General features: G+C 44.2%; 1 protein-coding gene across 2 annotated transcripts in view; it reads right to left on the bottom strand.

Moving 5' to 3' along the window:
• The window catches only part of RIN2 (Ras and Rab interactor 2), a 111,704-nt gene that overhangs the window by 14,958 nt on the left and 84,377 nt on the right, over nt 1-12,369 (bottom strand). For both annotated transcript variants that reach the window (XM_074949731.1, XM_074949732.1), the window contains one exon: nt 10,331-11,461. In XM_074949731.1, coding sequence (XP_074805832.1) covers nt 10,331-11,461 — 1,131 coding nt within the window. The remainder of the gene's footprint in view (nt 1-10,330; nt 11,462-12,369) is intronic.

The following is a 12,369-nucleotide window of genomic DNA, read 5'->3' as shown; positions in this document are numbered from 1 at the left end:
AAACAAGTAGCTACACTGAATATGACTATTCAGAATGCTGCTTTCAATACACCAGCAACAGAGTGGAAAGCAGGAACACAAAGCTAGTTTTTCCAGGTAATTTTGTTTTGTTTATACAGAACCTTTAAACCAAAGTGTCTACAGTTTGGGTTGCAGGAAGTGGTTGTAAATGAATTAGGGGGCTGAGGGGCCCTAAAACAGCTAGAATTTCAGTTTGGATAAATTCTCCAAGCCTTCTGAATTTTCAAAGTTTACACCTCACCATCCTTCCCCTAACAACCCCCACTAATCCTCCTCGTAGCCATCTGAGACACTGCTGGGCTCACGCCCATGCTAACACAAGTTCTACTTGCCTAACCAGAGAGAAAAAGATTAACATAATCCCTCTGTTGGCATCCAGTAACCCCGGCCTACGTACATGAAAATAACCCAAGACTGCTCCCCACACATCCATCCATGTAGAGAACATGGATCACAACAGCATCTAGAGACCTGCCCCCAGTTCTCCCACCCAACACCCGCTGGATGCAGCTCCTCCAGCCACACAGCCATCCCTCCATCCCACAGCTCCTGTCTTTCCCCTATGCCATCCCATTTCCTTTGCCACTTCCTGGCTCCAGCCACCTTCTCATTACTTCCCTGACTCTCCTGCTTACCCCCTGGTCCCATGGCTCCGGCCTCCCCCCTGCAATCATCTTCTGGCTCCCCATCTCTCACCTCAACCCCTACCTCCAGCCCCCTTGGCTCCCCAATGTCATCTCCTCTCCAGGGCTCCTGGCTCCACCCCCATCATCTCCTGGCTCCCAGCCCTCTTTCCACTGACTCCCTTAAGCCATCTCCCATCTTGTAGCCTCCCAGAGCCACTTCTTATGCTTCTACCACTCAACCAGCTCCACCCATATGTCCCCCATTCCAGCGCCCCCCCCCCGTCCCACTCCCTGGTTCCAGCCTCCCCCATCAACCCCTGGCTCCTCAGAGCCTCTCATCCCCCCCTCCCAACCCCTGCTCCCCAAACCCCTACCTCCAGAGACCATGGTTCCCTCCCCAGCCTGCCCCAGATCCCCAGAACCCCCGCCCGACCTCCACCATCCCCCCCCAGAACCCTCCCCTACATCCCTCTCCCCCCCGGACCCTTCCCCAGACCTCCCCCATCGCCCCCCGGGCTCCCCAACCCCCCACCTCCAGAGAACACCCCCCCATATCTCCCTTCCCACCACCAGCCCCACCCTCAGCCCCCGGAGCCTGCAGCCCTCACCTCTCCACGGGTGAGGGCTGCAGGCATTCACTCAAGATCAGGTTTGATAAGAAAGTACTTACATTCATACTTGGTGGAAGAGAAATTTTTTCCCATCCAGGAAATATACACCCTCATCCTCAATGTAAATGAACTGGGATAACCCTATTTCAATATGCCACATACTATTCCTTGCTAACATCATTAATGCCCGATTTTTTATTTATTTATGTATTTATTGGCAGTTTACCTTTAAAAAAAAAACTTTACCAACTGACTCTTTAAATATCAAAAGCTCTGTGTAATTTGTGTGCTTTTAAGTGAGACACTTCTGTAGCCAGCATTTCATCTGCTGGAATTTGTTGAAGTCAAAATCAAAGGCTATTTTTTAAGTGCTGCCAAACATTACATTTAGGGCCTGAACTTTCCATTTCCTGTGAATCAAAACTCCCATTGACTGACTTCAACTGGAGTTCCTTACATAGAGAGCTAGTAAGATCTGACCCTTAACAGAGACCATGATCTAAACAAATTGTGTTAAAATCATGTTTGGTGATACCAAGGCCACTGAAATGTAACAGGTACAGTTTAGATTCCCTACATCTCCTGGTTCTAATGGCAGTGGGATGTCTGTGATAACTGTCTTTATCTGAAGCACGCATATAAGGGAGCACCTGGGCTAGGATCTGAGTATAGAACACTTGCCCACATCTTGGATTAATCACTACCTCCTGTAGTTTGAAGCTGGTGCACTTGTTTCCTATTGGGGCAAGGGACCTGTTATGTTGGCCAGTCTTCAGAGGCTAACAGATCCTGAGCAATCTCAAAGGGCTGAGAGGGAGAATACTGCCAGCAGACTCACTCTACCAATAAGTTAGTGAGGACAAAAGATTATGAAGAAGCTCTAACCTTTGTATGGGTGGTACTCTCTTCCCTGACTTCAGTCTCACGGGTCACCCTGCTTTATGGATAAAAAACATGTAAGGTTAAGATTCTGTCACGGGTATTTTTAGTCAAAGTCAGGGACAGGTCGTGGGCAATAAACAAAAATTAATGGAAGCCCGTACCCTGTCCCTGACTATTACTAAAAATAACTGCGGGGAGGGACGACAAACAGAGCACTGCCTGGGCTTGCAGCTGTCCCAACCCCAGCTGCTGCTCTGGCGAGCCCAGGGCTGGCCACCCATCAGCTGTATGGGGGCCCTGAGACTGACCACCTGTCAGCTGTTCTAGTAACACACACACACACACACATATCCCAGCCGCTACTCCAGCACCCAGCCGTCAGCTGTTCGGGGGCCCTGGGGCTGGCCAGTGGCTAGCTGTTCCGGGGGCCACTGCTCTGGCGGGCCCGGGGCTGGCTGCCAGTTAGCTGCTTGGCAGCCCCAGGGCTGACCACTGGTCAAGTTGTTCAGGCGCCCACCCCCATTCCCTGGCTGCTGCTCCAGCAGCTCCGAGGCTGGCCCTTGGCCAGCTGTTCCAGGGGCTGCTGCTCCAGCCCCAGAAGAAGTCGTGGAGGTCCTGGAAAGTCACAGAATCTGTGACCTCTGTGATCACCGTGTTAGAATCGTATCCTTAATGCGCAACTGAGATTTTTTTTTAATTCTCATACTGCGGCTGTGCAGGAAGGCAAAGAGGCAAACGTCTTTGCCTCTGCCATCACATCTGCAATTTGTCATAGTGATTCCTAACAATCATGTGTTATCCGCAGGCATGGCCTTTGGAGCCAGCGATACCCAATGAATCAGGTTTCCCAATTTTTCAGGGAACTTAGCCTATCTTGAACTGTACATAGAGAGAGGCTGAACTGCCCAGTGCAACTGCTGACAGTGCTATGCATCGCAAGCTCCCACACAACCACTAGCCAGCTGCCTGTAGATGAGACAGCTCCTCTGCTAAGCAGTCAAGACAATCTTGCCATAAGGAAGGCAGCATAGCAGCATGAGCAGCAGCATGGTCTAGTGCAGAAATCTCCTAACTGGGATTCACAGAATAATTGCTGGTGATTCATGAATGTTGACAGTATTTGTTCTCATCCTTTCTGCACAGAGTGAAAAGTTTAATACAAGTCTGTTCCTAATGTCTTCTATTACATTACAAATCAGAGTATCTGGGGGATATTCGTAAGTGTGTGTGTGGAAAGGAGTAGGGTGAGGGTGGGAATCCTTCCATATGGCTCAATTACTTCATGACACATAATAAGAAAGATGAAAATTAAATAAAGGAAAACCACATTTTGAGAGAAAAAATGTATACACTATTCAAGAGACACTGATCACGCCTAGACTTGACTAGACAAATTGAGGCTAATGGCCCTTTTTTAATATAGTGGTTTTGCACAGAGATAATCAATGACCAAGGAAGTCATTTACTTTTTCACTGCCAAAGAGAATATAACTGACAACTTGACTGCACTGGCATTTGCTTTATTTCCCATTGGTTAATTATTGTAAACAGCTGCTTTTCTTTTAATCTCAGTCTCTATTGCAAAAATCCTTCTTCCTCCCTCCCAAACTATCAGAATAAACTCAAGAACAAAAGAACATTCAATTAAATTAATAGGTGGCAAATTCAAAACTGATAAAAGGAAATATTTTTTCACACCACGTGAAGTTAGACTGTGGAACTCATTGCCACAGGAAGTTGTTGAGGCCAAGAATTTAGCTAGATTCAAAAAGGGATTGGACCTCTATATGGATAAACAAGAATATCCAGAGTGATCACAATGAATTACAAAAACTTGGGAAAGCTATTAAACCTCATGCTTCATATCATAAGGCAATTTCCAGCTATTAGAGATCAGGTTGAGATCTAATGTGGGTGTGCCTACTGTAGGGTTCTTACAACTTTCTCTGAAACACCTGGTGCCGGCCAGTGTCAGAGACAGGATACTGTGTTAGATAGCCCTCAGCCTGGCAATTACTATCTTCCTAATGGGCTGCGTTGGTGACCAGTGGAAATCTGGGAACTGAAAACATGGCATTTCATGAATATTTTGTAGGATATATTGCACAGACAGCCTTAGTTGCCTGTGTTTTTCTAAGGTACTGAGGGTGGATTTTTTAAAGCACTCAGCATTGGCCTGACCCAGCTGCCACTGGAATCAGTGATATAGCTCCGAATGATTTAAACAAGAGCAGAGTTTGGTCAGTGCTCAGCATTCTTGAAAATTATAGCGAGAGCGTTCAGTGGATGTCATAAAAAATACATATACTTCACATTTTTAAGTGCTTATGTGAGGGCCACCATCTTGGCCAATGCACTGGAGATCAAACCAGGAACCTCCAGAGCTAAAAGCATGAGCTGCTACAGCTTGAGCTTAAGTCCCAAGCCCCCCTAGCCGGGGGCTGTAACAACTCATCTCCTCAGTGGATCAGCACAAAGGGGGACCTATAACACACACTCACTGAGGGGTTGCACGTACATAATTTTAAATTAAGTCTTGTTAAGCCTTCTTTACTCGATATTTACTATTAGTCACTAACCACAAATTGGGAACTGGAAGTGCTTTGATAAATGAAATGAAAGGCTAGCGAGTTTCGCTGTGGCTTGTAGAAATACATCTGTATCCTGTGCTGACCTGCTGTTGTGTAACTCTGCAAAGGAGCAACAAAGGACAAGTTTAAATCTGGGATGTTTGATACACTGGTCATAGCAAGTGTCTTTGCAGTCCTCCCTGCACTGAGAATACCACGGTCTTCCACCTTCCCCTGCCTTTCTCCAAGGTCCCAATTTTAAAACTTCTCTGCACTCAGTTTCCAACTACTGCTCCTCCACTGAGATTATCTTCCCCCCTTCAGCCTCCAGGCTCACACACACGCCTTATTTCCCTCTATGACGACTGCATGCACTGTTCTATTCAGCACTTTGGTAATTTAAGACTGACAGTGTTGAGGGGAGATGCGCCCAGTCTGGGCAATGTCACAGCAAGATGCAGCCTGTAGGAACAGAATTTCTTGGAAGGTTGAAAACAAAAAGATCACCTAGGTACAGTGGAGATGGAAATGTGGGGGACCTGATTGCTACACACTATATACTCTGTTAGCCTAATTTGGGTTTTTCTCAACACCCCGCATACATCAGCAGGTTGGTATTACACCACCTGGAGCTACGAGAGAGATACAGTTTAGTTCGGAAAGGCTATGCCTCCTATGCTTGGTAGACTTCCTGGCATTTCTACAGTGCCTTTCATCAGAGTATGTTAAAGCTTCTGCAGACATTAAACTAAATTGCACAGTTTGCCTGTGAGATAGGTACATCTCATTACACTCTTCTTACAGAAAGAAGAAACTGAAGGACAGGGAATTAAATGATTGCTCAAAGTCCCATAGCAAGTCAGAGGTAGTCAGGAAAAGAAACTAAAAGTCACATCTCTCAGTTCTGATTTCTCGCCACAGGATAACATTGACTCCATTTCTCAACTGTGGAACTGCCTGTGACAAAGGATGTCCTGAATGAAGGGACTGGCCAATTCCACACTGATACTAATAGGTCCTGCATTAAAATACAAACCTTAAAAAGCATGCTGTGAACAGCTAAGAGTGCCAGAACAAACAAACAATCTAGTTTATATGTATGTGCTTTTTTCCACCACTCAATGTTTTGTTACCTGTTTATATTTAAACCAGGACTTTCTTGGGATAGACCTAGATTTTGGGGGTCAGGCTGGAGATGTTGAGTTGTTTAGATCTTTTCTAGCCACAACTGCCTTCAATAAGCATTCACATTAATCTTTTTCTGGCCAGAGACAGAAGAAGAATCAGGGTTGTTGTTACTGTTTTGTCAGGTGCCACAGAGATCAAACATAAATAAAGCATCCAATGTCTGCTATTCAAACATCAGTGAACTCTGAATTCAACCTGGGTTTTCCAAAACCAGTCTCAATCTCTATTTTGTGCTTATACAGCTAGACATGGATTCAACTCTTTACACGCAGTTTAGTTTCTATTGACTTAAATAATAAAATGGGTTAGGACTGGACTTCCAAAGCATCCTAAAATATTAGGTGCTCAAAATCCATGGGATTTAAGTAACCAAATCCCTTAAGCTCTTTGAAATCCCACCTTAGAGCTTTATTTTAAGTTTATTTTATTGATCAGCTTTAATTTACTGTCCATCAATGTAAAAACATACCCACACTTTTACTATCCTAGCAATACAGAATAAAAAGAACAAGTTCCCAGATTTAGAAGTGAGATTTTCAAAGGCATAAAGGGCAGATAGGCACCCAACTCCTATGCAATTGAAGCACCTAACTCCCCTTTATGCCTTCACAAATCTCCCCCATCATTTCCAAATTGGTGCAAAAGAGGAATACAGGCATTCTCTGCCGAGTCCTAATGCACAGGAGCCTACTCTTTGTTCTTACCAGGGGAAGGTTGTTATTTCATAAAGGGATAGCAGTCTACAGCATTAACATTAGGTTACATCTGTCAGGAATAATTAGAAAGGCTGGTGCATGTTCTTTTGACGGTTTGGCAGAAGTTAAACTATTTCATCTGCCTCTCTCTGGAAAACCTGGAAGATTTCCTGCAATATTTTTTGTTTTCAGAAGTCTGAGAAAAACTACACATGGTCACACAGATAATTAAATAGAACACTCAGAAACTGGAGCTCTGATGCCTAAATACTCTGGGCTTGACTAAGCCCAGGGTTATACCAGCTTCCTGAAGCATAACCTAGGATATGGGGGAGCCTCTTGAAGAAAGTCTGACCGGCTGCAGTGGAACAAGCTGGCCAAAACACTTTGTTTGTTGGGCGGGGAAATGAGGCAGGAACTGGCTAGTGCAGCTCTCAAAGTGTGCAGAACAGGCCAGGGAAGGGGAAACAGTCAAGATGCCCAAAGCGTCCTGTATCCAGCCTCCACCAGGCCTAGTGGCAACATAAAGCTGCCCTTCCCCACAGGAGGGCAGTCACCTCTCCTCCTCCTGAGCATTCTCAATGGGGTGCAGCTGCGCCTACTGGCTCTAAATCTATCCACTCTTTGTGGCATGCACCATGACTGCCTCTATGGGCTTGTCTTCACTATGGAGCTAAATCGGCGCTGCTGCAATCGATGCAGCGGCATCGATTTAGCGGGTGTAGTGAGGACACGCTCAATTGATGGAGAGCGCTCTCCCATCAATTTCTGTACTCCACCTCAACGAGAGGCAGAAGCAATGTCGGCAGGAGAGCATCTTCTGTCAACATAACATAGTGTGGACCCCACAGTAACTAGATCTAAGCTACGTCGACTTGAGTTAGGCTACTAACGTAACTCAAACTGGGTCGCTTATATTGACCGGCAGCTGTAGTGTAGACCAGGCTTATGTCTGTAAATGGCCTAGCACAATGGGATCAGAGCAAGTGTATATAATCATAAAATAAACATTTATTAATAACCACCACCAACACCACGGCATACTCTATGAAGGATATTAAAAGGAAACATCTTCCAAACATGCCAGAAGGTGCGGCATATCTATAAGCAAGTCAGATGTACCTACAGTAAGAGCCTTTGGGTATGTCTACACTACAAATATAAGTCGACCTATATTAGTTCAACTTACAGCCACTGCAGTAATTACTGTTGTGGTGCATGTCCACACTGCCTTCCCTTGGGTCAGTGGTGCATGTCCTCACCAGGAGCACTTCCACCAACCTATGAGGGGCAGGTCCCTGCGGGCTGCCCCATGCCTGTTCCCCGCTGGGAATGGGGGGAAGCTGCCTGGGGCTCCTCACCCCCACCCCATTCCCTGCCGGGAGCAGGGGGAAGCCGCCCGGGGATTCTTGCCGTCTGGGAGTGGAGTTCCACTGCCCCAGCTTCTGAGGGTTGGGCGGGATCCAAAGCCACCCCGGCTCCCAGCTGGGAGTAGGGGTCTGAAGCCGCCCCGGTTTTGGCTCCCAACGAGGAGTGGGAGAAAGCCCCCTGGGTTTCTCACCCTAGCTCCCAGTTAGGAGCAGGGTCCAGCCACTCAGCTCTCTAGGGGAGCAGGGGCGCTTTTTTTGTCAATTTGAGGGCTCCTGCCATGAAATTGACAAGACAGGTGATGTAAGGGATGTGGTGTCTACACAGACGTAGTGTTGCCCTAACTACACTGACATAAACCTAATGCCTCTCGTGGAGGTGGAGTTATGATGTCGGTGTAGTAAGGCACTTAGATCAGTGGGAGGAAGGCTGTAGTGTAGACACTGACATAATTAGGCCAACATAAGGGGCCTTATGTCAACCTAACTGTGTAGAGTAAACCAGCCCTTTGTCTCATAATGTAACTTTAATAGGAATTATAAATTAACGAACTATTTAGCTGTAGTCACAAGTCTGGTTGCAATTCAGTACTGAAACCGTGAAATAAAACACTAGATGGGAGATTAGACTGGTCTTTGTTCTGTTGTAAAAGGTTCTGCTATGTAGGATGACTAAGTCTGTCTGCCACATAGCTATCTGTTTAGGTCAGCAACATTTGATGTTCCTGCTCTGCTGTGGTGTTTTGCGGGCTCCAGGAGTGGTGAAAGCAACAGATTGTTCAAATGCAAGTTCCATGTTTGCTTAAACTTCCTCACTGTATAAATTATTTAGAAGAAGCTGCACAAAGAAAGTCAGATGCTCAATCGCTGAAGAAAACTAAGGCAGTTTGGTTACAGTGCTCAATAACTTCAGTCACTCTAATTTACCGAGACATTCAAAAGCAAGCATCATTTTAGCAAGCTATTATGAGACGCACCGGCTGGATTAAACCACACCCTTGCAAAGAACAGTGAAAGTTAAAATCAAACCTTGACCAAATCACAAAAAAGAAGCTCTATTTCTTTGTCAAATATCTAAGATTATGCAGAAACACAATAGAACCGATACTTGTATAGAGCAAAAGCCCAACACACAACGTCCACACAATACTTTTACTTTTCTAACTAAAGCAATCAGAATCTTTTAAATACTCTTGATTTACAGGACACTTTTCAGAGTGTATTATTTGCATGGCAGTACTTGTTAACCTCACTCCCTCATTGTTGAATAGCAATGTGACAAAAGCACCTCTTACTCAATACGTTCCAAAATTTCAAAACAAAAACACTACCCACTGCCAGTGAAAGAAATATCTGCCAATTTTAAAAGTCACTAAATTATTCACTGGCCAAACTGTTAGGACACTGAAGTGAGGGGGGAAAACAAGCAAATTATGACTGAAATGAGCTCACAAGGAAAGTATTTCTCCTTCAAGGATGTTTACCTCGTCTATGTGGCTTACAAACTCTTTTACTAACACCGCTGAGAAACATCAAGACTAAGGGACAGTCAGAGTTTTTGTACAACCAGTTCACTTTGTACATACACAAGTCATTGTCTGTTAGTGGAATATGTGTATCCATCCAACTATTTCACTTTTGTGCATACACAAATCCCTGACTGTTATAAACATGTATATCCAACTATTTCACTTTTGTTCATACATAAATCCTTCTCTGTTAGTAAAATGTGAACCCAATCATCAGTTCATTTTCAGACACTTATAAAACACTTACAGACAGAGAGGCATAGAAATCCAGAGATCAGCATCTCCCTCTCCTTTTTATAAAAATCTCTTGTGGAGACAGTGCAAGTTGCCAATAGTGAATGAGAGAGTATTTGGATAGTAAGTTATGAAATCTCTCCATGTCACCATCTGTTGTTCATTTCCAATGTATTTTAATTTTATGGTTGCCATATATGATTAACATATGGGGGGTGCACGTGTGTGTGTATGTACACTGTTTTAAATAAATACTAAAAATATTTCCACATACTTCAGAGAAAAACCACAGTGTAGAATCCGTCAATGTAACATTTCAGCACTGAAATTTTTTAAAAAAATTAGTCACTTGTAAATTAAGTCCAACATTCACCATTACAGTTTTAAGGCAACTTCTCAAAAACTCTTTTTATTCTAACATAGTTGTATGGAACTTTTGCATTTGCGCTTTAAAAAACACAAAAATGAAACAAAAAAAATCAGTGGTTCTGAATTTTGCTAGAAAAATCTATATCCCCAAATCTGGTTCAAAGAGACCATGGATTCAGAATTTTTTTTTTTTTTTTTTTTTTACGTGCCCTGAAAATAGAGGGACAATGGTTCTTACCTATTTGGTCTTCTGGAATCAGTGACTCAATGGGGGGGTCCAGTTCAGAGCTCTGTGACAAATAGTTCTTAACTTGTGTCATGAACTGCCGAATTGTCTGTAACATGTCAGTACTCGAAACGTGGCATTCCTTGTTTTCCTGGAGAAAGCTGACATAGTCCTGCACCAGGCACCCAAAATACGTGCGCTTGTCCTGGGACAGCTCTGCAATTTTCTTGATCATCCTCTTTTCGGGGGTCATGAAAGAACTGAACACCCCACTTACTTTCCTCAGCTGGGATTTCACAATCTTGGGAAGAACAAATGAACTATTCCGTTTCTTTTTGGGCTTCAAAGGGGGTGCCATGCTTTCCTGGTCACTTTCCCCTTCAAAGTCCTCCAGGCTGCTGTTAGTGTCCCCTTCGTAGCCAAACAACGGCATACTACGATCAAAATCCAGCGAGTCAGATGAGGAGGTGGAAATGCTCATGTCGCTCAGTCTCTGCCTGCCTCCATTCCACTGTACTTGTGACTCAGAGTTTGTAGCCAAGGTCTTTCTGCAAGCTGCTAAATTTTGCTCGCACAGGGCTTCACCTGGATCGCAAGCAGTTTCTGACCCTCGCACTGAGTTACGACTAGATCGAATTACTGCCACGGTCTTTGCATTACCTTCCCCTTCTAAGCTAACAGCCTGCTTCTTTAGACGAGGAGGCGGAACAGGGGTTGGTTTCTTCTGCAGCAAATCCAAGTTCCTATGTTTGTTATGGTTGACTGTTCCTGGCATGCTCGCCTGCTTTATAGTCCTGGAGAGCTGTGGACTTGTGAGAAGGCTATTAATAGAAGGTGGTGGAGGTCTGGGTGGGGGGGAGCGAGGCTTCTCAGTCCCATTCACATCTTGAGTTCTTGGGCTCTGTCTTTTCAAACTTCCACTAACATCCTGGCTGTGCACTTTTAAGAAGAGAGGATTAATAAAACACAAGGCTCCGTTGGTCTGGCTACACTCCAGCTCCGAAGGCGTTCTGGTTCTTATAGAATGCACTCCATTTATAAGGCAGAGCTGACGTGAGTCTTTGCAAGCATTGTCTGAGGGCAGAGGCCTACGGGGAGGTGAAGGATTTGGGGGGTTGTTGTTAGCCGGAGAGCTCCAAAAATCTGAAAATCATTATTGTGTTAACATAAGAATTTAGATATTATGCAGTTGGCTTTCAGAACATTAAACTCAATATAACAATGCTGAAGCATGGAAAACTTTAGGCAAACTTTTCTTTTTTAAATTTTTTCTTAATAAGCCTCATAAAAAACTGCCAGACACAACTGAATGCTAAACCTTCAGGCTGCAGCTATTTGTCTACAGAGTTTATAAATATCTTGGCCAATGTAAATCTTCATAGCAAGTAAATTGGGATATACAGAAAAGAATGATTGCTATAAAGTATCCTTTATTCCTGTTTTGAGACTCAAATAGACCCTGAGCTAATACCCCCGGCCTTGATTAGAAAATAAGAGCCAGATTTTCAGCTTGTGTTAATCAGCGTAGCTCCACCATCATCAGCAGGACTATGCTGATTTACACAACCTGAAGATTAAGCCCTGGGAATTTGCAAAAAAACTATATTTTTTCTTTGGAGTAAAAAATAAAACAAGTTAAGCATGACAAGATTGGAATCAGTTTTTCTCCCCTTGGCAGATACTATCTTTAGCCATGCTGATCAGGCGTTCATGTCTCTAAGTGTTTCAACCTGCAGCTGTGCATTTGTAATAATTACACAATTTGTTTGAGTTTTTTAAGATACTCAGCAGCATATAAATAGATTGAATATGCAGGGCCATCAGCAAAAACTGTACTAACACTAAAATCTGTACTAGCTTGACAAATTGTAACTGCAGTCTCCTCATAGCCCTCAGTAAAACATCTGTGAGAGTCTATGGAAATCAGACAACAGTTCCTTCAGCAACCCCACAGACTCCTGTGAACTATACTACAGGTGTTCAACATGCTTCAGCTTGACTCAAAAATGAAGTAATCAGACAGAAATAAATTCGGGCATTAACTGACAGCT

Source organism: Natator depressus, chromosome 3 (genome assembly GCF_965152275.1).
Source record: "Natator depressus isolate rNatDep1 chromosome 3, rNatDep2.hap1, whole genome shotgun sequence".
Taxonomy (NCBI): domain Eukaryota; kingdom Metazoa; phylum Chordata; order Testudines; family Cheloniidae; genus Natator; species Natator depressus.
Note: the sequence above shows the minus strand (reverse complement) of the source record. Positions and strands in the feature narration are given on the sequence as shown.